General features: G+C 46.4%; 1 protein-coding gene across 4 annotated transcripts in view; it reads left to right on the top strand.

Moving 5' to 3' along the window:
- The first annotated feature begins 319 nt into the window (after positions 1-319).
- Positions 320-25,125, top strand: part of LOC133166691 (collagen alpha-1(XXIV) chain) — a 33,879-nt gene continuing 9,073 nt past the window's right edge. Inside the window, exons 1-38 of one of the 4 annotated variants that reach the window (XM_061296824.1) lie at positions 320-1,345; positions 1,448-1,529; positions 4,593-4,663; positions 5,995-7,094; positions 8,521-8,574; positions 10,416-10,469; positions 12,049-12,102; positions 12,583-12,636; positions 13,289-13,333; positions 13,710-13,763; positions 14,113-14,157; positions 14,689-14,742; positions 14,849-14,893; positions 15,036-15,089; positions 15,266-15,310; positions 15,983-16,036; positions 16,298-16,342; positions 16,530-16,583; positions 16,698-16,751; positions 16,826-16,879; positions 17,140-17,193; positions 17,299-17,352; positions 17,911-17,955; positions 18,056-18,109; positions 18,245-18,289; positions 19,575-19,628; positions 20,284-20,337; positions 20,938-20,991; positions 21,196-21,249; positions 21,356-21,409; positions 21,516-21,560; positions 21,911-21,955; positions 22,820-22,873; positions 23,388-23,441; positions 23,534-23,587; positions 23,742-23,795; positions 24,345-24,398; positions 24,749-24,856. In XM_061296824.1, the coding sequence (XP_061152808.1) occupies positions 1,477-1,529; positions 4,593-4,663; positions 5,995-7,094; positions 8,521-8,574; positions 10,416-10,469; positions 12,049-12,102; positions 12,583-12,636; positions 13,289-13,333; positions 13,710-13,763; positions 14,113-14,157; positions 14,689-14,742; positions 14,849-14,893; positions 15,036-15,089; positions 15,266-15,310; positions 15,983-16,036; positions 16,298-16,342; positions 16,530-16,583; positions 16,698-16,751; positions 16,826-16,879; positions 17,140-17,193; positions 17,299-17,352; positions 17,911-17,955; positions 18,056-18,109; positions 18,245-18,289; positions 19,575-19,628; positions 20,284-20,337; positions 20,938-20,991; positions 21,196-21,249; positions 21,356-21,409; positions 21,516-21,560; positions 21,911-21,955; positions 22,820-22,873; positions 23,388-23,441; positions 23,534-23,587; positions 23,742-23,795; positions 24,345-24,398; positions 24,749-24,856 (3,033 nt within the window). In that variant the 5' untranslated portion in view covers positions 320-1,345; positions 1,448-1,476. Of the gene's footprint in view, positions 1,530-2,222; positions 2,660-4,008; positions 4,029-4,592; positions 4,664-5,994; positions 7,095-8,520; positions 8,575-10,415; positions 10,470-12,048; positions 12,103-12,582; positions 12,637-13,288; positions 13,334-13,709; positions 13,764-14,112; positions 14,158-14,688; positions 14,743-14,848; positions 14,894-15,035; positions 15,090-15,265; positions 15,311-15,982; positions 16,037-16,297; positions 16,343-16,529; positions 16,584-16,697; positions 16,752-16,825; positions 16,880-17,139; positions 17,194-17,298; positions 17,353-17,910; positions 17,956-18,055; positions 18,110-18,244; positions 18,290-19,574; positions 19,629-20,283; positions 20,338-20,937; positions 20,992-21,195; positions 21,250-21,355; positions 21,410-21,515; positions 21,561-21,910; positions 21,956-22,819; positions 22,874-23,387; positions 23,442-23,533; positions 23,588-23,741; positions 23,796-24,344; positions 24,399-24,748; positions 24,857-25,125 lie in introns of those variants that run through there. The other 3 variants (XM_061296826.1, XM_061296825.1, XM_061296828.1) reach the window with 3 other exon arrangements.

Raw genomic sequence — 25,125 nt, forward strand, 5'->3', positions numbered from 1 at the left:
TTCAGTCAAATAATTGATCCAAAAATACTAAACTAGATGTTTGCAGAAGAAAGTGGCCACTGAGTTGAGAGCAGGGGTCACCAAGGGGTCACCAAGGACTCCTCCTATCCAGCCTGTTTTAGGTGCGGCCACACCAGTTTTAAATGATCAGCTTATTAGCAAGCTCCCGAAAAGCCTGATAACCATCCCAGTGATTTGAAGCCGCCGGTGTGTTGGGGTGGGGATGCAGCCAAAACAGGCTGCTAACCCTCCTCCTCCTCCTCCTCCTCCTCCTCCTCATAAGATGAACTGATTTGCAGCTATGAGAATCTCCTCGTTCACATGGACTGTTTGAGCAAGTTCAGAGCTTGCATTTTTAGTCCTTAGCCTGTATATTGTGGGGCCCAAAATTCCAACCGACAGCTCCACGTATACAGTATATGCTATGCGCGCCTTCGTAGACTACAAGTAGACGAGAGGCATTTTTGCGCAAATGCCAACATTCTGTCCATGGTGCGCACATGCCAAAATTCTATCCGTGATGTCACAAGGCAGATCTTGTTGAAATCCAACACCAGCAGCTGGTAGGTTGGAGTTGTGTTGGGTTGAATGCGTTCTCATCACTGCAAGTCAAGGCACATTGCGCAAACCACCGCCTGGAGGTGAAGACGCAGCAGCAGCAACTCACAGCGCACAGCGCACAGCGCACAGCCCATCCATCCATCCATCCATCCATCCATCCAGCCATCCATCCATCCATCCAGCCAGCCAGCCAGCCATCCATCCATCCAGCCAGCCAGCCAGCCAGCCAGCCAGCCAGCCAGCCAGCCAGCCAGCCAGCCAGCCATCCAGCCAGCCGGCCAGCCAGCCAGCCACCCAGCCATCCATCCAGCCAGCCAGCCAGCCACCCAGCCAGCCAGCCAGCCAGCCAGCCAGCCAGCCAGCCAGCCAGCCTGTGGAGGGACAAGAAGCGTCTCAAGAAGCTTCTCAAAGGCGTCGTCAGATGAATGCACGGACACTTGGACCTCGCTGCTACGTCTGCAACCACTGTGCGTTTGGCCGCTTCGGTTCAGTGCGCGCTGCAAGAGCGCAAAAGCGAGCCGGTGCGAGCGAGCCAGCCAGACAGAGCCGGAGCCGGAGCGAGCGAGACAGCCAGCCAGCCAGAGCCGGAGCTGGAGCCCGAGCGAGCGAGACAGCCAGAGCCGGAGCTGGAGCCGGAGCGAGCGAGACAGCCAGCCAGCCGGAGCTGGAGCCGGAGCCGGAGCGAGCCAACCGGAGCCGGAGCGAGCGAGCCAGCCAGCCAGCCAGTCAGAGCCGGAGCGAGCTCTCGTGTGGACTATCTAGCACACCATGTGGAATCTCTGAGGTGGCAGTAACCTTACTCCTGCGAGCACGCCAAAGCAGCCTGCAAAAGCGTCGCCCATGAGCAGGCAGGCATCGTTTGGAGTGTGATTCTGTTTTCGCCCAGATTTCTGCTGCCTGGACAAATGCATACAAATGCATTTAGGAGCTCAACGGACAAGGAGTGGACGCGTTTCCGCGGCAGCAACGTAAGTGTCTACATAGAAATAAGAAGAAGTGCTTATGCGACACTTTGTGCTTGTGTCATTGAAAACATGATCCTTGGTGGTCCTTGGTTGGCGTCTTGCCAACCGACTGAACCTAGTTTCATTTCATTTCATTTCATTTCATTTCATTTCATTTCATTTCATTTCATTTCATTTCATTTCATTTCATTTCATTTCATGCACTTCACTACCACGACCTGCGAAACCATTCATTCGTTGAGGTACTCTGGAGCCCCTCCACTTGAGCCAAGTGTGGCCTCCTTCCTTCCTTATGACCCCCACTTGAGTTTGCAAAGATAAAGAAATTTGCAAAATATTAGAAACGATTCCATATGATGATATCGTGTACGGCATTAGAAAACTCTTGGAGAGTCTCATGTGCACCCTGGGTGTCCATAATGCTTTGACGAAAAAGTGCTTATTCAGCATCGGGGAGGTCGAAAAAAAGGAACCGTAAAGTTCATTCTGGAACACGTCTAGGAATGTGCTGTATTGACATGGCAAATCCACTGAAGTTCCCTTTTCATATTTAACGGAGAGGGCTCCTTGCAATGTCTGGAAGGACATTGTTTTTGGATTCCAAATAGTCATGAATTCTCTCCAGATGTCAGCAAAAGGGGTTGGATTTTACAATGCCTTCCTTCAACGCTTGCTGCTCTCACTGCAGAGGGCAAGGAAGCAAGCAAGGAAGGAAGGAAGGAAGGAAGCAAGGAAGCTTACCTCTTGACATGAAAGTGGATTTGAGATGATCACAATTCTCGTTTTGCTCGCTCACAGTTAGAATTAGAGAATTGTGCTGAGCAAGAGGCCTTCTTTCAATGTACACTTGAGTGTGTATGCAACAGAGGTTGACTGTCTTGAGCATGAGACAATCAGCCAGCCAGCCAGCCAGCCAGCCAGCCCGCCCGCCACTGTTGTGAGCATTGCTGCTCCTTTGCTGCTCCTTCGCTGCTCCTTTGCTGCTACGTTGCTGTCCATGACAAAACAAGGAGAATTAGAAGACGTCACTGCAGGAGGAGCACGTTCACTGTCGGTGATGATGTTCCTGCAAAGTTGCAAGGTGCTCAGCTTTGGCCCGCTGAAATGAGCAGGTGTCGCCGTGGACTTGAAAGGTAGCACGTTCAAGTTGGTCTTGGAGAAAATGACTGACTGCTTCTTGGAGAGTGACGGACAGAGGTCCGTTTTGGGAAACAGCTGAAGTTTTCAGGTGTCTGAATAATATGTCTGTGTTTTGAATAGAAAGGATATATACGAAGCCTCCTTTTGTTATGATGAAATTAGGCTCTTCTTAGTGACTCAATCAATGACAAGCATGGATTCTGTTCCAGTGATTAGCGCTTGTGTCCTAGTGTGAACTCTAACGGAGCCCCGACAAGGAGGGAATGGATTGTATTTTCCTTGCGTCACCAAGCTGCCACATTAGCTTTGTCAATGAACTGACAGATCCGTGAATGGCAAAGGACAAGTAACACCCCCGCTAAGTTGACAATTTCCCCAACGGCAAGCAATCAAGCTGTCTTTCTGTGACTCCATCTAACATCTGCAAAAGGCCAAAAGGGTCAAGCAATAAAGACCACTGTAACGTTTACTCACAGCCCAGTCTTGTGGACTGAGTCAATCTTTACTCTGGTCTGCACTGACCTTTTGACTCCAAAGAGCAATCTTAAGAGACCACTGAAGAATTCATGACGGTAGTAGAGATGACAGAACACGTTTAGCATCATGTGGAGTGTTTTCATTCATGGAGCATAGTTTTGAAATCGGGCTATAAGAATAGCAAATGTTGCAAAAAAACAAACTGTGTCGGTGCTTTCATAATATCACATCAGCATGTGGAAACACAAACGACACATCTTGGCTACAGATCACTTAGTTGTTGCTGTTGTTGTTGTTGTTGGTTGGGATGGATGGATGGATGGACGGACGGACGGACGGACGGATGGATGGACGGACGGACGGACGGACGGACGGATGGATGGATGGGCTGATTTAATGGGAGAAAGACACATTGGTGTTAGTATTGAGTGGCTTGTTGTAAGTTGTGATTATTTATAGTCTTGCCATTCCCCTCATGGTGTTATTTCCCTCAGTCAACACAACAATGTTTGTCTTTCAGTGCACGGACTGGGAAGCATTTCACTTCTCCTTTTAATGAAGACTTATTCCCATCAATTGCTCATTGGTTCAAAAAAAACCAATCACAGTGTATGTTTTAAATGTCAATGTTTCCTTTTTTTTTGCTTGTGTGGATATTGCCAGCACCTATCTTGGTGGCTGGGCTGGGCTAGGCTGGGCTGGGCCGGGCTGGGCTGGGGTGTGCTTCGGGGTGTTCTTCGGGGGCTGTTCAGGGATTCCTTAAATAGCTGTAAGAGTGACGACAGGAAAAGGTTCAGCATCAGATGGACAGCCCAAAACGGAATGCTTCATTTATATTTAGCTTTTCAAGTCTGTTTTTACTAAGTGACAACTAAGCAAAATGTCGTAAGTTGTCCTCTCCGCGGATATATTATTATAATAGCGAATGTTGTTTTCTTCTGTTGTCTTTTTGTACTTTGTTCCCGGACATGAATGCCAGACGCCATTCTTGCCGCAGAACAGATGATTGTGTGTTTTTGCAATGACATGCATTTCCATCGCTTTTGCGTTCCCTCATCCTTGTCTTTCTGCTTGTGCTTCTCTTTCCATCCCTTAAGTGTGGGAAAACAAACATGCCTGCCTGTCTGTCTGTCTGAGGCTGTCTGCCAAACAGGGCCGCACAAACTAGAGTTGCTTCTCACACATAGTCAAAGTGAGACATTTCTAAGGCAGCAGTCGTGCCATTATCACACTCAAATAGCAAGCCAGTGGAAGCTCAAGGAGCAGACCGTGGCTGATGGGGCTCCATTGCTTTTTTGTCATCCATCATTTCACAAATTGCCACACACATTGTGTCAGCTAGCAGCTTCCATGGTGGAGAGGCCTGATGGATTGACTTTATCACTAGGTGCCCATTTTGATTGTAACAGATCATGTGTCAATGTCTCATTTGTTTCCATGTCCCCTTAGGTGGAACTTTCTTCTGCTCCTGTCAGCATGCTTTGCAGCATTCTCTGGAGAAGAAGACTACCTAGCTCAAAGTATGTCGTATTTCAAATGCATTTACAGTCTGTTGGAAGCAACCATAGAATTCCATCCATCCATCCATCCATCCATCCATCCATCCATCCATCCATCCATCCATCCATCCATCCATCCATCCATCCATCCATCCATCCATCCATCCATCCATCCATCCATCCATCCATCCATCCATCCATGCATCCATCCATGCATCCATCCATGCATCCATCCAGTATTGTTTCGATATTCCAAATAGTGACACATTCTAATGATGCGTCCCCACCGTCTGCGGGTCTTAATCGCATGACGAAAGGCTTTTTACGGCTTAGCAGCAGGTGACTCAGGGGCAGAGGCTGGCTTTTATGGGTTCCTCCCTCAACATGTCTGATCTTGCACTTACTGCCTCAGAATGCACATAAAAGCAAGCCACCTCACTAACGTCTCTACGATTGCTCCATTCAGTGCTGTCATCTGTTTTTCTTGGTCTCTGAATAGGTTCAACGTGATCTTAGTGTTCAAGTACATACAAACGGGAGCATTCTGGGAAAGTCAATCAATCAATCAATCAATCAATCAATCAATCAAGCAACAGAGATGAGAAGTATTACTTCTCTCACTGAGAAACGTTTCAAAAGCACAAATCGATAACTCAATCTTTGTAGTTCAAATACCTTGAGCAAAAAAGCTTTTAGAAAGGTCACAAACACATTTGAGTGTCTTTTTACTTCTCTGAAGTGTACATTTCCTTTCCAGTGTCTCCCTGATGAGATGATCCGCTTTTCCAAAAGTGTAGTATTTGTACAGAAGAGTTATAAAGCATTGAAAGCTCTTATCGTCATGACTCTATGGAGCCAGTAGCGGTTCTGACAGGGCCAGCGCACTTTTACAAGATGTCATGCCAAATACCGAGGAAGTTGCTTTGGATTCGCAATCAAAATACTACCTCCCATCTCACCTCCGGAACATTCACACGTGCACACAAGGGTTCAAAGGGTCAACATTGGATCTGGTTTACTTTTGACTTTAGTTTGCCTAGGTTAGGGTACCTTTTCCAAATTCCCTTGACGCGTACAATTCCAATTTGGAAGTACCCATTTTGTTCCACCTTCCTTCTGTTCCGCTCTTACCATGACCATTGAGAAGATACTAAGTGATGTATTTTTCGACTGATCCGGAACCAAGAAGAAGGTTCCATGAGACCTCATCTCTACAAAAGAGTTTTGGTGTTCGGGTAGTACCTCTTTCACATTCCAATATGAGGTTGATGTTTTGAACGCACGAACGAGCCTTCGGTGAGAAACAAAGCAAGGCGGCTCCAGTCTAATAGTGTCCCTTCTGTTTTTCCCAGGAGTGGATATCCTCGATCAACTCGGGCTCACGGCTCCGAGAACAACAGACAATCCGTACCAAAGAAGTGCCAAAGCTTCAAGCACGTATCCCAATGTTCCCTGGGCACCTCCAAATGTCCCGTTTGCTGGACGGGATGGGGTAGCGCTAGACTCAAATTCTCTTTCTGAGGCTCCCGTGAGCAGTCTTTTTCCTCCACAATTTGGTGAGGAGTTTTCTGTTGTGCTAAGCGTGAGCTCCCGGCGAGCAAACAATGCTTTGATTTCCAGTTTCAGAGACGGCAGGGACAGACTGCGTTTTGCCATTCGGCTCCTGCCGCGCGCACTGCTCGTCTACACGGCGGAGGAGACCGCCGTCCGCTTTGCCTACAATTGGCACGACGGGCAGCGGCGCTCTTTTGCTATCGCCGTTGGAGCGCGCTCCGTGTCGTTCTATTCCCGTTGCGGAGCGCTGCGCCAACGACGGCAAAGGTCTCGGACGCTCGGCAATTGCGCTGGCCCCTTCACTTTGGGGAGGAGCGAGCTCAAAGCGGCGCCATTCAATGGGCGGATCTGCCAACTGGATGTGTTTCCTGCGGCCCGAGCTGCCGCGCGCTATTGCGACTACCTCCGAAAACAGTGCCGGCCGGCCGACACGTACCGATCGTCTCGGCCACGGCGCGCTTTGGCTCTCCGGGCAAACGATAGCTCCATGTCCAATCCCGTCACAAGGTCCTCTCTGGGAACAGCAGATCCTCCTCAAACGCCGATCAATTCCAAAGCAACGGTGGCCTCTGACACTGTGCTCCAACTCGATTCGACCTCAAGCCCTACAGCAGACTCAGATCTGGAAGAGCAGAGGCGCATTTCTGGATTGAAGGACCCGACTCTGCAGACTGACGCGACGAATTCGCCGAGTGACGCTGGGAGCACCAGCAGGCGACACCTGCCAATGACTATTGGAACTACTTTACTTTATGGTGAAACGAATGGAGACTCCTTGGAGCTGGATGGCAGTTACGACGATAGGGACGGCTACGACGATGGCTATGAAGAGGCAGACCTCCTGTACGACTCGGATGAAGATGCCTTACGTGGGCCCAAAGGAGAGCCGGGTCTTCCGGTGAGTAACTTGAACTTGAGTCGATTGGCGCTTTGAGGAGACAAATGGTTGAGCCACAAAGAAATGATATTACTGTGCTTATAAAAACACCGAGCACGTCTTGTTAGCATTTCCTTTCTCCTTGGCAAATAAATGTAACAAATGATACATGAAAATGAAAAAAACTTTTGCTGCCTTTTTAGGTAGACAGAACACACCTGCAACACTTGTATTGACAGTACACTGTCTGTATGGAAATGTACAAGCACAAAGCAGTCTTCTTCGTGGCTGACATTTTTGCTTTGAGCCAGAGAATAACTTTTGTGAAGAACGTCGGTATACGCTGTAAATGTTGCTCTTCATCCATCCATCCATCCAGCCAGACAGCCGTGTGATGTACATAAAAGTGGCTGTCAAGATAATTGAACATGATCTTAGAGCGTCAATTGTCAGGAACTGAGCAACGTTTCCATGAGCGTGCGGGCGTCATCAGATATTTCATCTTAACAATGTAAAACATTTAGGCTCACCTGTCAGTTTCCTTTCTCGACGTAGCCTGCAGGCTTGTAGAGGCGACATAGCTCGACTTGCCCTTCGTTGTTTCATCTTTCCTGTTTTAGAATCGTGTTATGAATATAGGAACTAGTTTGCTTTGATTCTCAGTATTTCACATTCAGTCCAAGAATGAGCTCAATGAAAGGTTTTGCTATGGTGCAAATATTGAGGTATTACTTCGAGAGCCATCCACAGGCCACTGTGAGTCTTATTATTCCAATGTCTTTTGATCAAGACACTGCAATAACAGATTGTTCAATCCAATTACAACAAAGTGATTTGATTTCATGGATAGCAGCTTCAACTTGATATGCAAAAACAACTGCTTGAATGCTCGTTTTTATCTCGACTCAATTTGGCACAAAGTCTTGCTTGGCCTTTTCTGCTCTCATTTTCGCTTGTGTGTCTTGGCTACTCGCACTGAGCGAGCTGTTTTGAACGCACGGCGCTCAGTTGAAGTTCAGCGCCTGTGTCTTTCGTGACCTCTGCGGTCCAACTTTGAAACAAGCTGGTTTCCTTCCTCAGGGGGAGGATTTCACTGCCTTACAGGCATGCTTTTGTATTTTTGTATTCCACTGCCTTACAGGCATGCGTCCAAGTAGTTCACTGGGGGATGCACAGGTTGCTCCGTAAATCTTCAAATCGGATTTTTCGGATGGATGATAAACGTAACTGCAGCGTCAATGCGACATCACAACGTAGATGCTTTGAGTGAAGGCTGAAACATAGCACACAGTCTGATCGTCTCAATCTCTTCTGCAAAATGTAACTTAAGCCGCCGTTGCTCTTCTGTAAATTGGACATTTTCACTGTGGAGGCTGCATGTTATCGCTTGCCATTAACCTACTCTAAATCTCTCGCTCTCATTTTCTCTCTGTCTTTCTCTTTCTAGGGTCCTCCCGGTCCCCCTGGTTTACCTGGTCGTCAAGGTGCAAGAGGCTCTCGGGTGAGTAAGCTTAGCAAAGGTTGCTACATGTCAAAGCAAGATACAGTAAGCTGCATTAAGGAGGAGCTTTTTTTTGCCCTCCTTGTTTGACTCTGGTCATGCTTTGCTGTACACGTACGTACGTACGTACGTACGTACGTGCAAGCAACAATCCACAGAAGCTCACGCATTCAGGAAAAGACAAACTTTTTTTGTTCCATTATCCAACTCCCATCCTTTACATCATTTTGGAAAATACAGCAGAATCTAGATTCAGGACCTTCATTTGTCCTGTTGCGGAAATGTTGGTGAACCAGAAAAAAAGATGTTTGGACATGGAATTGAGGTTTCACTCTTGCGTAAGCTTTTTCCTCAGCCAGCTCTATGTGTATTTCTCCTCAAGATGACCATTATGATGCTCATGATGACATCATGCGATGTTTTCCTTCCACTTTCCTGCCTTGTTACGATGATGGAGATGAGAGCAGCTGGTCAAGAGTCAATCTTATGAGAGGTTGGCGAACATATGGAAAGCCTCCGAGTCACCACGCCGCGACAGAGCCAGCCAGCCAGCCAGGCTTGGAGTTATTATGTGGTCGGAAGTTTGGCGCACTGTGCGGTCACTCTGTGGTTTTGTCTGCTGGCTGGCTGGCTGGCTCAGCATCTGCTTCCAAGTCTTATCAAAGCCTTTCAACTAAGGCACCCATCGCAGATGGTGGAGGATTTTGGAAAGAAACATGGTTTCTTTGAAGGAAGGTGCTGTTTCCAGCAATTTGCTTGCACGTTGATAGGGATCGAGTCAGTCGTCAAGGCTTGATGAAGGGAAAAGCTGGGATCGTTTGGGGCTTGCGGCTCTTTCCTCCACTCATTTACCCTACTGGACTAAAAACAAAGAATACATTGGTATGTGCCTTCATTATCATGACTCGAAACCTTGGTGAGATCGGCTCATATGTAAGTTCAAGTGCATGCTCATTCCAAAATAGAAACTGTGCCAGAGCAGTGGCAATTACAATTTCTGTCATTGATGTCTTCCAAAAAGGTGAAGCTTTTTTTCAAAACCAAAATAAAAGAAATCGTTTTACTGGTTGAACGTTACCCCAATTGGTTTTTGACATTGTGTGCTATTTGCTATCGATTGGCAATAAATAATCATGAAATATACTCTTTTAAAAGAAAACACTTTAGAAACGAAACTCAAGATTTTTCTTCCAGGCCCTTGGCTCCAGTGTAGTCTTTGGAGAGCCGTAGTCTGGCCTGTAAGCAGCAGGGATACACATGTGCAGGAATGTTGCATATTTATAGTGTGTGCCTGTGACTGTGTGTCTCTGGTTGGGTGTGTGTGTTTGTGTGTGCGTGCGTGCGTGAGAAAGAGTGTGTGTCTGTGCATGTGTTTTAATTCTTGCATACCAGAAGTTAAAGGAATGAAATGCCTTAGGTGCTCCATGAATTGATGTCAAGCTACATGCTACATGAATGATGTTGAACAAACTGTACACCATCAGCAGCACACAAATCCAAATAGCAACTTAACTTGTAGAGCACGTGAGAAAACTCAAATCAAAGACTGTACATGAAAAGGAAACATAAACCCAAACACAATAATAATAAAAGAAAAGGAAGCTTGCCATGACTGTACTGTATCAAAGAATCCAAGATTTTTTTGTCAAGACACTATATGCGTAGCATGTCAGCAAGAAAAAAAAATCAATATCCATGACTCAGCCTGCCAAGATGAAGATGTTTCCAAAAGCGAGCCTTCACGTAGCAGCTGCTATTCATTACTGCACATGAGTCACTTTCAGTACTTGGCCGTTATCGGTGACGGGGCATTTAGCATCTTCTCGCTCTGACTCTTTCAGGGTCCCAACGGTCCTGCCGGAAAACCTGGACCAGCTGGACCCCCTGGACCCAAGGTGAGCGCTCGGCCATCTCTGATTGTGCTTTCTGACTGTACGTATGTAAAGCGTGGTGAGACACATGGCTTTCCTCCAGTCTCCCAACCCAATCCAAATGGAATGGAGTGAAGTCGCTTTTTATGTACGTAGCAAATGAAAAAAGACCATGAATGAATGTGTGAGGGAAATTCATTGTCATTTGGCAGATTGAGCTGCCAAATAGCGTCAAGGGAGGATAGCAGGGTCATGAACTGACAAATGACAGGAGATTGCAAACGCCCGAGGACGTGTCTTTGACCCCTTGTTTGGAAAAAGGTGAAAGCGAGAGCCTTGATCTTTGTCGGATGAGCAAATTGCGCGCTGGCACATAGCAGACCATCCCAGCTCGATGAGAGTTGCGTTGTGACTGATTTGATTGAAAATTGCCGTGATTCGTCAAGTGTTATGGCCATCAGGTTTGCCAGCCCTCACCTACATACACCTCACATTGTGAGTTGGGCAAGCAAGCTAGGGCCTGATTGCTGCCGACCCATCGACCCAGCCTGTTGTTCTCGAGGAAGGCTTGGCTGGCTCCAAAGTGTGTGCAAGATGATCCCATGCAGAAAGATCCATCCGGGGCTTTTGGAGGCATTATTATGTCGGCGACGTGAAGCATCAGCCAGTGTTTGTCCCATTAGCCTTGGCTGCACGAGTCACTGTCGACATTGGGCTGCCGCAGAGCACCCCGGGAGCTGTGCTGCGCTGCGTACTCCGTATTCCCGGCCGGCTCCGGAACGTTGAAGAATGCCCTTTCCTTTCTAAATTCTGACCAAAACCAAGTTACAATCATTCAAATGATGCAAATTGCACTCCTCTTCCTGGCCTATCCCAATTTATTTCTAAATCCTTTGGTCCCCCTCCACCCCCAGTTCTAAGATCCCATCTGCGCCACTGATCCTAATGCCTGCCCCAGTGTTTTTCCTGTGATTCATAGTCCCATCTGAAGCCCGCTGTCTGTGGGCGGAATGAGGGGCCGTGGCTCTCTGCCCCAAAGCAGGAACATATATCCAGTTGACATGTGGAGGAGGTTCCTGAAGTTTCAGTGTTTGCAGCACAGTCCGTAATGTTTTGATGATGTCTTTGAAGGATTTCAAACAGTTTTAGCAAAGTGCTTGGCGGGATGTTCCAAGCATATTGGACCATCTATACGATGAGTCATGTAGTTCCCGTTGGGTGCATGGGAGAGACAAATCCAATCTTTGAGAGGGAACATACAGATGGCCCGTCGGTCGGTCGGTCGGTCGGTCGGCCGGCTGGCCGCCCACACTGTTTGGGAAAACTTGCATCAGCTGACATTCATAAATCAATCTCCGCTAATTCACATGTAGCCGTAATAATAATAATCACAATAATAATGATGTTCTCTTCCAGAGAGGAGAAGTGTTGAATAAGCATGACCACATGCAAAGTTGTGGATATGATGACTAAAATGTCTAGCAGGACATTTTTGGTTGTGATGTCTGTGAGTTACAAGAACAGGTTGCCTGTCATTGGCTGATGAATGTGAAACAGATTTGGGTTACTGACCATGTCCTAACCTGTGACCTTGTCAATCTAGGGTGCAAAAGGAGACCCGGGGCTGTCTCCGGGTCAAGCTGCACCAGGAGAAAAGGTAAGCAATCTGCCACCAGTGTGTGTGTGTGTGTGTCTAGACTCCCATTCTCTGTGGCTGTGGCTGTGGCTGTGCCCGTGCCCATGCCCGTGCCCTGTGCCCTGTGCCCTGTGCCCTGTGCCCTGTGCCCTGTGCCCTGTGCCCTGTGCCCTGTGCCCTGTGCCCTGTGCCCTGTGCCCTGTGCCCTGTGCCCTGTGCCTGTGGGAGGAAAGCCAGCCTATCCTTCTTCTTGTTTTTTCCTTCATATGCTGCCTTTTGTCAGATGTCATACTTGTCTCTGTTTTGTAGTAAATCGTCTTGTTTAAATGAAGCTCTCACAGTAACTTCCAATCTCTTTGTAGCCACAATTGAAATCTTGACTCCCATCTCCAAATACCCTTTCCCCTATTTATCAGCTTCCGCATCATCACTCTATATACTACGTACAATACTTGGGCGCTGTATTGCAATGGTATCTTTCTCTTTTATTTGTTCCCAAAGGGTGACAAAGGTCCACCCGGACTGCTCGGTTCTGATGGTTTTCCAGGTTTGCAGGTAAGATTCAGTCTGTTCCTAAATGCAATGAATGAGTCACTTAAGGAATGTAAGCGTCCTAACCTTTGCTTCTTTGAGTTTTGTCATTTTGTACGTGGTGTGGCTTCTTTCAGTGAAATAGTGTAAAACGGGGTATGCTTTGAGATCAAGGTGAAAGAGGAAAGGCCATCTCTCTGCTCAGGGTCAAGGAGTCAATCTACCATAGCATCGGAGACCTACGCTTGCAAAAAGATCCCAAGTTCAAGTCTGGTGCGATGGTTTCGGATTCGCCTAGTTGTGGTTTTGATGCACACAATAGGATGTGTGTCCAAATTCAAAATGAATCTGTACTTAGTGTCTGGGGAATGGTCAAATGCTAGAAGTGAGTAGGCTGGCTTGGCATTCCATTTCTTCTTGAAGCTTTTTTTTTGGTCTGTCCATGAAGGTTGTCTGTCATTTCTCGTCTTTCCACCCTTGCTCAAGTCCACTAAGGTGCCACGTTGATGGCTAATAAACAACTCACTTGGAGTGAGCTGCAATTTGCACAGTAGCAAGGTCAACCTTTTTCCCTCACAAGTGACTTTGTCATCTGTGCTACACTGATATAGTCATTGTATGGAAAGTATACATACATATATCTACTCAAAATGCATTTGTTTATCCCATTCTTAAGGGTCCGAAAGGTTATCCAGGACCACCTGGGCTGCCAGGAGAGCGAGTAAGTATGGATTGATGCAGTATTATGAAAGTCAAGATCTAGTATGTTATTGTACATATTGTCATAGCTAGTTCAGGAAATGATTGTTGCATCAAGTCAGACACAACGCAAACGTTCTTTTTCAATCATGTATTCATGATCATGAATGTAGATGAAGACTATCTCATGTCACTCTTGGTTGAAGGAGAAATCTTGCAGCAATGTAGCGGATAGGTTGTCTTGCTGGAGCCTGTCTGGAATGAACAGTGCTTTTTTTATTCCACTTTTGCCAACACTCATTTGACTTTGTTTCTCCTCTTTCACTTTATCCGTCCATCTAATCGACCTATTCACTGCTCACTGTTCATTCATGAGCCCGTTTGTCTCCTTCCTGCAGGGCATAGCGGGACTTCCCGGGGAAGTGGGCTCTGCAGGTTACCCTGGCAGGCAGGTGCAGTGAAAAATACCCCCGAAATATGCTTCTATTGTTTTTGAGAGCCCAGCAAAAAAACAAAAACAAAGATGGCTTCTCATAGTACATACTATAGTATGAAGTTGGGAAGAAACATCTTTACTATGTCTAAGTACCGCAAGAACAGAACATGCTTTACATGGCTTTATGGATTGGCAAGTAAACCAGATGTTTCTTTGAATCATTATCAGTCGTGACTAGTTGTTCCACTGTACGTTTATATCGAATGATTGAGCAGATCAGTGTTTAGTTTTCACTCCACATTTATTGTTTGAGCCTTTCCAAGGTCCAAACAAAGTTCTCATCAGCAGTCTTTCCGTTGTCACAGGGCGCCGCTGGCCCAGAAGGTAACCCGGGGCCCAAGGGGGTTGCTGTAAGTATTCCTAGCTCCTCCTCATACTCTGTCTTCGGAAAGACTTCATTTCCTGGAAGGATTAGCACCGTGTCAGACCTTCAGTCCTGTGCCAGTTCGTTTTCAAACAACAGCGGCCGCACAGTTTGTTTTCAAACAACTGCGGCTGCAGTCCGCGTGTGGGTGTTCAGGCTTGAGGACAGATAGAACACAAAGCAATGCCTCCAGAGATGAGGTGGAACCACTAATGGGGGAAACGAAAACAGGATGGGCAACTTTATTGGCACTTCATGTAGGTCAGCCGCTCAAACATTGAGCGCAATGCTTCTAAATGAGCATTCATTAATACTTAACATGTTCCCGGGCTCACCTCGGCATCGCAGCAAAAAAGGAATAGCACGCATCCCTTTGACAGACATGTAAGCCCTTGGAGAGATCGATCGATCGATCGATATAGATGGACAGATGCAAAGTTAGCTGATTGCAGAATGGAATCCTGACCTTTTCCGAAAGCATTCTAACATGGTCTGATTGTTATGGGACAATTTGCAGGGTTTTATTGGACCTCCTGGTATAGCTGGACCACCAGGACTGGAGGGGGAGAGAGTGAGTGATCTGAAGTTCTTGCAATCAATCAATCAATCAATCAATCAATCAATCAATCAATCAATCAAATCATCATGATATTTTGTACTGTTGACTTATTTTGTAGGGCATATCTGGCCCTCCTGGAAAAGCTGGTCCCAAAGGAAGACAAGTAAGACACTGTTTCAGTTTGGATTCCTTATCAAATGTGAAAAGTACGCGGATCTTTCCACGGAGGCAACTTTTCTAATTGTCTTCTTTACACGCATGCATAATGCGTCCACGCAATTGAACGTGAAGGTGTTTCCTCGCAGGGTGTGCTGGGTGATGTCGGTGAACGGGGAGCGACCGGTCCTGATGGCAGTGAGGTAAGAAGGCCTGGGCATCTTGCCATGGCCAAGAATGATTCAAATGCATGACGTACTATGTTTAATCCAGGTTGATGATTGAAATGTCTTGATAAACTCGAAATGGTCGGAGTGCAGAATTTGCAAAGCGCACTGTCCTGTTTATTTCGGATGTTGCCGTGTGTGATGTTTCGCAGGGGCCTGTTGGTGGGACTGGTATTACTGGCTTTCCGGGCCTCGGGGTAAGTATGCTTACAATCTTGCAATCTTATCACGATTTGAATCGCATGACTCTGATTGGAATCCACACTTCATTCATCTTTTGGCAGATATGTATTGATGCTTGCAGTACATACGTATTTTGTTGATGATGATGATGATGATGATGATGATGCTATTTGCCTTGCCTTCAGAACTTGCCTCCCAAGTGATGATGATATTGCACTTGCCTTGAGACATGTTGGGTTGATTCCTCTTTGCGTTTTGTGCAATAGCATCAACGCTGAGCCACATCTTAGCCAAATCATTTGGTGTAGGTGAAAAGCAAAACACTTCCCTAAGCCTTTTGATGTGATTCCTATTTAATCAATTCTACGCTTGAGTGAATTTGGCTCTCCTGAAGGAGTTTGACATGTAAAACACACTTTCATTTGCTAGTGTCAGTCCCAGCCAGCAGTGTGGTGTTCCTTCCTTCATTGATTGAAACCCAAGCAAAACAGAGCAGCAAGTGTTCTTTCTGGAATGCATTTGATGTGTGTGCCAGTGTGCCATGCTCAATGTCAGAAAATGAGCTGACGGGAACGAGGACTGGATGTTTTTCTTTCCCGGTTGCCATTTCTACAGTATGTCCTTCCTTCTTTCCTTCCTTGCTTCCTTCCTTCCTTGCTTCCTTCCTTCCTTCTCTCTCTCTGTAGGGTGAGCCGGGCCCCGAAGGTCCTCGAGGATTGCCCGGTGTGGTCGGGCCAAAGGTAGTTAACCACGCCGCGATCATTCAAATCCTTCTGAATTTGAAATATTTCATGCTTCAATTGTATGAAATGGATCCGTTTGTTTTTGGACTTTTCATTGCTACTCCTTTTTTTCCCCACATCATTCATCGTTGATTGTTTTGTTGTCCTCTCTCTCTCTCTCTCTCTCTCTCTCTCTCTCTCTCTCTCTCTCTCTCTCTCTCTCTCTCTCTCCCTCTCTCTCTCTCTCTCTCTCTCTCGCTCTCTCTCTCTGTGTGGCAGGGACCAGCCGGACGAGCTGGCCTGCCTGGATTGAAAGGTGATAAGGTGATCTCACTACTTATTATTGTGCTCGACTTCCTCAGTGGCTAATCTCATTCTCCACATAAGCCAAATGAAGCGAAAAATATCCCCTCCACCCAATTTGACTCGGTTGATAAAGGTTTCAAAATGAATCCTGAACGCTCAGCTCTGGCTTCACTCGTTTCTGAATGATGCTGTGTGTGACATTTAGGGTGAAGTGGGACAACAGGGTGAACCAGGAGAGATGGGTTTCCAAGGTGATAAGGTATGGATGGATGACAATTGAGCTCACGCAACTTTGCTTTGTATTTCATCATACATTTTAATCCGATAACTACTGCGGTCGCTCATGTGCGTCCTTGCGCTTGTGTATTTCAAGGGCGTCCCTGGTGCATCTGGTTCTCCTGGGCCAAGAGGAAAACCTGGACCACCGGTATGGTTGACTCAGTATGTCAGTGTGTGTTAGTCAAGTTGGGTTTGTCAATCAGTCAAATGTCTTTTCAACAGGGTCAAATTGGAGATATTGGACCACAAGGCTCACCAGGGCCTCCAGGCCCAGAGGTACGTTCACATTTCTTTCTGGTGGACAACGATTGAAGGTGGAAAGATATACAGCAATATTCGGATTCACATTTGTAACGTCCAATGTGGCTTGTCCAGGGGAAGTCTGAGGCTAGACTCAAGACTGACCTAAGCCAATAAATCATGTGACCTATTAGTGTCCGCAGTGGCCAGACTATAGAAGCCCAAAGGAGATTTCTCGCTATTTGCAAATGTAAACAAAACCGAGCAAGCTGGATCCCTACTCTGCTATTTTGTAGGGTTTTCCAGGAGATATCGGAGTGCCTGGGCCAAATGGGCCTCCCGGACCAAAGGTATAGCACCATCTTTCTTCTCTGTGTTTCTGTTTTAAGGTCACCGTACCATCCCATACCATACCAAACCAAACCATAGCATTCATTCAGTGTGTTGCATTTCAGGGTTTGCAAGGTGCTCAAGGTGTCCAAGGCCCGATGGGGCCACAAGGAACGCAAGTAAGACAATGCAATGCAATGCATTGACTCGATGACGTCATACAGTCGATTTTCTCTGTCATGATGAACGGAAAAGTCAAAGTTTCCATTGGGGTACAGTAGTGTGAGGAAAGATAAATATCCAACCTGTCTTGTCACTTGGAACACCGTTGAGCCGGGCGAAGTCATGAATCACATTGGGTGCCTCTAAAAACAAAGCTGAACGCTTTCCTGGCCGCTGAATATTGCAGCGTCCACGAGACTAAAGAGTCGCAGTATCAGCAAAGGCAAAGGCAAAAGCAAAAGCACATCTGCTGCTGTACAAAATTGTTGATTTTTAGAAAGCCACTTACGTATATTGCACAATGCAAGGCAGGTGAGCGCCCGCCCTTTTGTCAGATGACTGATGCCATGCTTAATTTGAAGACGTGACAAGCGGGGTGTGTACTCTGGCAGCATACCAACGTCAGCCAACCGCCTCTTTATTCTACCAACTGGATTTGCTCCAGAGATTACGCCTGTGGCGTTGTTTCTTTTTATGGACATCGGCAGTTCAATGACTGTAATGTGTGTTTGCAGGGTGACGAAGGACCACTTGGCCTATCCGGCAATCCCGGTCCCATTGTAAGAAATAACCCTAACTGTACTATTTTCACTCTGAATGAGATTCTTGCAGGTGTAGTTTTAGCATGATGTCTTCTCAATGGCTGCGTCACTCTTTTAGGGGCGACCTGGAAGGAAAGGCCACCTCGGTGAACCTGGACTAGATGGTCTGCCGGTGAGTCCATTTATTTGTGTGTGTGTGAGAGAGAGAGAAAGAGAGAGCCCCGAGCTACGAGCCGGATGCTTGCGCTCAAGAGAAATGTTGCAATTGCAGGAAGCTAATCACTTTGCTGATGTTTCCTTCTTCCAGGGAGAGAAAGGGGACAGTGGAAATGTTGGAAAAATCGGAGCACAAGTGAGTTGTTGCTGCTTACTTGCGAGCACGACAGTCAAGAACTTCTATCCTCTTGTGCATTTTCATGAACGCTTGGCAGGGTTAGGGTTAGGATTAGGAATTCCCACTTGGCTTGGTTTGTTCAACTTGGCTGTTTAGTGCAGTGCAATTCCGATGACTTTACCAAAGTGTAGAGAACATTCTATCTTCCCGCAGCGGAGGCCCCTTCATCTTAATATTTGTCTTCTGCACGTCGTAGGCAACTAAGCCAGGCCACCAAGTTGAACTTAGTTACTGGAGTACGCGTACGTATGAAAAGAGCAAAGTGGTGAGAGAAGATTTTGAAGCTCTAAACACATGGATGGGGGATCAGATGATGCCTTTACATCACATCCACAAATAGAGTGGATGAAGAAAAGAAACCTGTTAAGCAGAGACACATAGCCCGAGTCAAGTCAAACGCAGTTTAACTGTGGGGAGTTTGCCGCTTTATTCCATTTTAAGCCCCCCCCCCCACCAAAAAAAGCAGGTGAGCGCTGAAGTGTCCTTCATGTCAACCTAGTATCTGCTTCCATGTTCCTGTCAGCGAGTCACTTTGCACGCTGATAATGTATGTGCATGAGGAACACGTTGCCAAGGTTAGCGCTCCTCAAGTCTGGCAAGAAGTTCCCATCTTGTCATTAAAAGCATCTTCTACAACGGAGCACTTTTTGTCCGAATGAAGGAAGGGATTTGCATGCCGTCCCCGGCCGCTGTCTTGCTGCTTTTCTTGGATCCAAAAGAAAATCCCCTCGAGTAAGTGCTTTTGCCTAACTCTTGGCCATCTGTTTCTTGTCTGACTCCGTTGGTGTGCTGAGTTCCTTCGATGCTACTGTCTGCTTCATGCTTCGGCTCACATTCACTCCAGCACTTGAAGTCGTCGTGCAATCTGAGAAGAGGCTCTGCGCTCATGAGAGAACCGTTTGAAACATTCTGATGGAGGTTCCGTGAGCCATGACTTTTGACTTCTCTTGAGCTGCTTTTGACTTGATTGTGCTCTTGTGAATTGATTCATGAATGAAGTCAACATGAGTTGAAATGAATTTGAGTTGAATCCTTGACACTTCATGGGTCAAATGGCTGCCTTTTCCTTGAGAGCAGCCCCACCTCACCTCAGTGCTTCCACGAGCGACCTCTTGCATTCCAAGTGTCATAAGAAGTTGGGAAATAACTCTTAGATGAGGGAAGAGCCGACGCTCACACTGGCATAACCTGAATGTTTTCTCTCTCTCTCGCTCTCTCTCTCTCTCGCTCTCTCTCTCTCCAGGGTCTCGTAGGCCTCGTAGGAATGGCCGGCGCGATGGGAAATCCCGGTGAAAAGGTAACCCGTGTTTTTAGTCTTATGTTGTCCATCAGCATCAGTGAGCCTTGTCATAGAGGAAGACATGCCTTCGATAAACAAACCACATCCAAAACAAGATTCTTGCCCCCCTACCATTGGCTTCCAGGTTATGTTTGCTATCAGGAGAAATGACTCACCACATTTGAAAAGTTCTGCTTGAATAAAAGCTCGGCTCCAAGCCTCCACCATAAAGCTTCCACCTGCACCTTTTGATTCCCAAGCACAGGACATGTGTGTCAGGACTTGTTCTGAAGCTCCTCTGTTAATTCTCAAGCATCAAACCTTCCCCTGGTTGCCTCTGTCAGCGCCAATCCCACCGTGGAAATTCCTTTCATGTCACACAATAGGTGGGAATTTATTTCAAGGACATCTGGAGATTTGAAAAGCCTTCAATCATGATTTGACACACAATGTTGAAGGGGTAGACGGATTTCAGAAGGTGCTTCATTTTGCAAAGCGTGCTGAGCAGCGTGTCACCAACTCTTTTGTCCGTACATGCTTCCAGCTGTCGCTCTGACCCTCTGAACTCCTCTTTGCTGAGAAAGGATGTAAATCAGTTTCTTCTATCAGTGCGCTCATCGCATAACGATCTCTGAGTTTTTTTTTTTTTTTTTTTTTGCTGTCCCCCCCTCAGGGTGACCGTGGTCCAACAGGTCCAACAGGTCCAGCAGGAGAGAAAGGGCCACGAGTGAGTATGAATTCATCATTTTGTTCCAGAGGTAACAATATACAAATCCATCCCTCATTGTAATAAAAAAAAAAACAACACTATTTTTTTTCAATGGTGTGTGTGTGGATGATGCTTTGCCGTCATCTTTTGTCGCAAAGCTGCTAACAGCAAAATGCATTCCCTATTTCTCCATGAGCCAAAAAGAAATGAACGATTTAGCCATGGTTCTGCTGTAGTAGAGTGCATCTCATGCGTAAGTTGTGTGGAGAGTAGCTTTGCTGCATTGCGCACAGCCCGGGACTCTCTTCAAGAGTCTGGGCATCGTTCCTGACCTAGTTGGATGGAAGATTTACTGAACCATTGCTGACTGACTGCTCGTACGAGGGAGGGAGGGAGGGAGGTATGGAGGGATAGGGAGGGAGGCAGGGAATGAGCAATCTGGCGGCTGAATGATTCAAACGTTACTTGTGCATATGTAAGGAGAAGTTTGAATGTTTTTGTGGGATCAAATGCAGAGGGGCAGGTGAATGTGGATACTTTGAACACCTGTGGAGCATTCCGTTTTTTTATTTATTTATGTACGACATGTAACTTTCAATAGCGTTTGCTTGACTGCAGGGATATCCAGGGTTGCCCGGGAGTCCCGGGGACATCGGCATGCAAGGTACACCTGTAAGTGCCATATCCTCACTTCCGCTAGTTTGGCTTCTTAGCTTTCATATGTACGTATGTGTGTGAATCAATCGGGGGGGTTTTAGACCTACAGAAAATACTCTGGAATAAAACATGTTCAAAATGTGTGTGCGTGGGGGGGTTCACATCATGGTATCTTCCAAACATTATTGCTAGGTTTTTTTCTGTTTTCCCCCGCCGCAGGGTCCACAGGGGCAGAGAGGAAGTCCCGGCAGTGGCGGTACAAAGGGCCGTAGGGTAAGAACTGCAGTCTCCACAATACATTGAACCAACCCATTGACTATTCATCAATTCGCCTAAAATGTCAATTCTTTCATCAAATTCGACATCATGACACCCTTAGGGGCCTCGAGGTCCTGATGGCCCAATGGGAGAAGCAGGCCCCGAGGGCGCCAAGGTAAACATTTGTTTCAAAATGTTGACTGTCCCTATACAAATGTTTTTTTATTTTTAAATAGTTAAATAAAAATCAAATCCATGTTTTCGTTGTGTCATTGGCACAGGGGGAAATTGGTGATATTGGCTTAAAAGGAGAACCAGGATTTCTAGTAAGTAACACTCTTGAAAATGCGAGAGATGCAATGGAAAAAAAGCACTCGTGTGCTTCCTGATCCTGTAGTGTGTTGCGCTTATGACAAACAGCACAGCACACACACACACACACACGCAGTTTAAAGGGCAGACATGTTAGTTATACTGTGAGTTATGTTGTGAGTGACCTATCTGACACTTTAGAAAAATAAAAACATAGAAAACAAATATGAAAAGATGAGTGGCTGATTTGTAGACTTAGCTCACAATCAGGATGTTGTGTGTAACTTGGCACTATACCGAGTTCAGAGAATTGTTGGATGGATGGATGTGAAATGTCTTCAAAGACTTGTTTCTCTATCTGTAGGGCAAAGTTGGCATTCCAGGAGAGAGAGGACACCCTGGCAAGCCTGTGAGAAACATTCATTGACTTTCTTCACAAATGTGTGTGCTTTGATTGCGCAGTAAAAGACCAAAAATACCCATTGAGTTCTGGCCTACATTGTCAGAAATGTGAAAACGTTCTTTGCACTGATGAAGCGCAAAATGCCTGCAGCCGCTTTGATGACAAACTGCAGCAACTGGTAAACTCATTCTGGGATCATCTCCTTTCAAAGTATCACTTTCAAACAAGGATACGATGCTTTTCACCTGTATCTGTTCCCATTTTTCTGGCTGAACTACTTCCTAAGTCTGTGTGCAGCATATGAAAAAAACGATTGTTTTTATTTTGAACGGATAAAAGATATGAATCACGCTTTTCGATGACAACAAAAAGTTCAAAGTCCTAGCTACAAATAGGACCATTTGTGCTGTAAACACAGTTCCAATATGCTTGGTTAGATAGCGCCCTCTAGCGATTGGAAAAAACCCATCCCTCATTTGCCCTAATCTGTCATCATTTTCAAATGCTATGAATGATCTCATCACCTTGCTGGCTTGACATTGACGTAGTAATGATGAACGCGGTTGTGGTTTGACTAGCTCACTTTTCCATGATTACAATTGACTAACCACAGCCCTCATTCAACTAAGTAATGTTTGCTCTGACTAATGCGTCGGCTACTCACTCTGTCAATAATAGACGGAGTACTGTTCCAAATTAGGGCCCTGTCTCAGCTTGGCAACTCAAGAGCCTCCCTCTTACATGGCAAGAAGGCCCGCCCGTGTGGCGTTCCCATGCCATGGCTTAGCATCAGGCCCAACTGAAACATCCTCATCCTCATCTTTTTCTTCTGTCTGATGGCACAAGCTAATGGTGATTGTGTGTCTTCAGGGTAAAGCGGGCATTCCAGGAAGTAGCGGGGAGCGGGGAGCCCAGGGTGCGCCTGTGAGTAGGCCTTCTTTTTTCCCATTAGCAGCAATGATGAAAGGCATCTGGAAACTATGTATATATAATGACGCTTTGTGTTCATGTGCAGGAAACTAGAATGACGCTTTGTGTTCATGTGCAGTCAGATGTTAGCAGCGTCGCAAGTGCCTTGTTTTCCATTGCTTTTTGTTTTGCGCTCTGCATTTCTCACACGTTCAGACATCCTACCTGAGTCAGGCCTCCCCTCTTGGAGCCGTGCTCCGTTGTTTTTTTTTTTTAAATCTTCCTGGAAGTCAGCCGAACCCTGGGGGAAATCAAGAATGTCAAACAATCAAATATTTGTCAGGGTGTGAGTTTTCCATAGCGCAGGAGGAGGTATTAGTTATGGGTCTCATCTTGCTTCTGATGACGTTATCGGGTTTCCACAGACGTTTGTCTGGAGCTTGCCTGTTCCACTTGTGTATTATGTCTGTCCCCAGGTTTACGTCAAAGGTCCCGAGCAAAGTCTTTGACAATGTTTATTCTCTTGTAGGGATCCAGAGGACCTCTTGGAGAGGCAGGACCTGATGGAGAGCAAGGGCCTGATGTAGTTTTTACTTTTGTCTCTCGACTATTCTTCCACAGATTCGGTATTTGTTGACATTCGTTTCGAATGCTTATCTTTCTCGATTCCCTTAGGGTGGGCCTGGTGTAGAAGGGGAAGCGGGTGCCGTAGGAGAGCCAGGCTTAAAGGTCTGTGTTATTGTAGGAATAACATGAACAAATATTTGAAAATTCCTTCCGTCTGTAGCAATCTCGAAGGCAAAAGCTCTTATTGAGTCCAGCACATTGTTGGATGCAGGTAGGACTTATTTTTGTGTTGGGCCTGCCTCCCTCCTCTCCATAGGGTGATAGCGGGCCTCCGGGAGCTGAAGGAGAGCTGGGCCAGGATGGTATAAGAGTGAGTACATTTAGTGAGTGGATTTGTCACACGACTAACCTTTCCATTATTTGTGTTGAAGCCAAGTTATTCCTTCCATGGCTACTTTGCTATGATGTTTTCAACTCTTTTGTTTGTAAATGCTTTTAAATGTTGTGTGTTTAATGATGTCAAGAGCATGACTAACCTTGTTTGTAAAAAAGGACATGTAGATAAAGGTGCCTTGCCTTGCCTTGCCTTGCCTTGCCTTGCCTTGCCTTGCCTTGCCTTGCCTTGCCTTGCCTTGCCTTGCCTTGCCTTGCCTTGCCTTGCCTTGCCTTGCCTTGCCTTGCCTTGCCAAGCCAAGCCAAGCCAAGCCAAGCCAAGCCAAGCCAAGCCAAGCCAAGCCAAGCCAAGCCAAGTACCACGTCAAACAACCTGACGCCTTGCTGCGTCTGACATATGTTTGTTTCTATTCACAAAGTGTCTGTCGCTGAGTTCCAATGTGTTGCCGCTTGTGCAAATGATGATGCATGGCGGCTGATGTATTTGAATTCAAGTCATGCCTATTGGTATCATATCGTTTTTTAGGGCCCCGCTGGTCCGCCTGGTGAAGATGGCCCTCAAGGGAATGATGGACCCAAGGTCAAGAAATCAAATCAATGAATGAAATACTAATGAAAAAAATACATACGTACGGAGGCGCCCTCATTCTAGTCTTTGCTATGTATTACAGCTCAGTGTTTTCAATGAGGCACACTTAGTCTTTGTCTTTTTTTTTTCAATCAGAAAATGTAGTTCAAGTTTGATGCCTTCCTGCTATAATACAATGAATATCACCACAACGCAACCTCGAGAAGGAAAGAGATCAAATGTCCTGCAAAGCACATTATTTACAGTATAGCCAAACTAAATGTTTATCTTCACTTTGAGACACTTTTATCCAATCTAACTTCTCCTTAGCTCATTTGACTTTGCTCTGGGCTCTATTTCAGGGTGATCCTGGTGAGTGTGGACAAGGAGGAGAACCCGGGGACAAAGGGATGGAAGGAGACCCCGGACCTGCTGGGCCACCTGGACAACCAGGGAAACAGGGCTTTCGCGTAAGAAATGGAGATTTGTCAGGCCAAGTTAAATAATGCCACTGTGCCCCAGCAGAGGTCCCCCTTCACTCTTTTTTGCCTTCAACTAATGAGCAAGAAATGGCAGTGCTGCTGCTGCTGCTGCTGCTGCTGCTGCTGCTGCTGCTGCTGCTGCTTGATCGATCCCTTTACACCCCATTATGTCTGTCTACAGGTTGTCAGCAAATGACCAACAAAGCAAATAACAAAGTAACACAGAGTGACCCAAAATCATTCAAGCAGACGTCGTT

This window comes from Syngnathus typhle, linkage group LG14, assembly GCF_033458585.1.
Source record: "Syngnathus typhle isolate RoL2023-S1 ecotype Sweden linkage group LG14, RoL_Styp_1.0, whole genome shotgun sequence".
Taxonomy (NCBI): Eukaryota; Metazoa; Chordata; class Actinopteri; order Syngnathiformes; family Syngnathidae; genus Syngnathus; species Syngnathus typhle.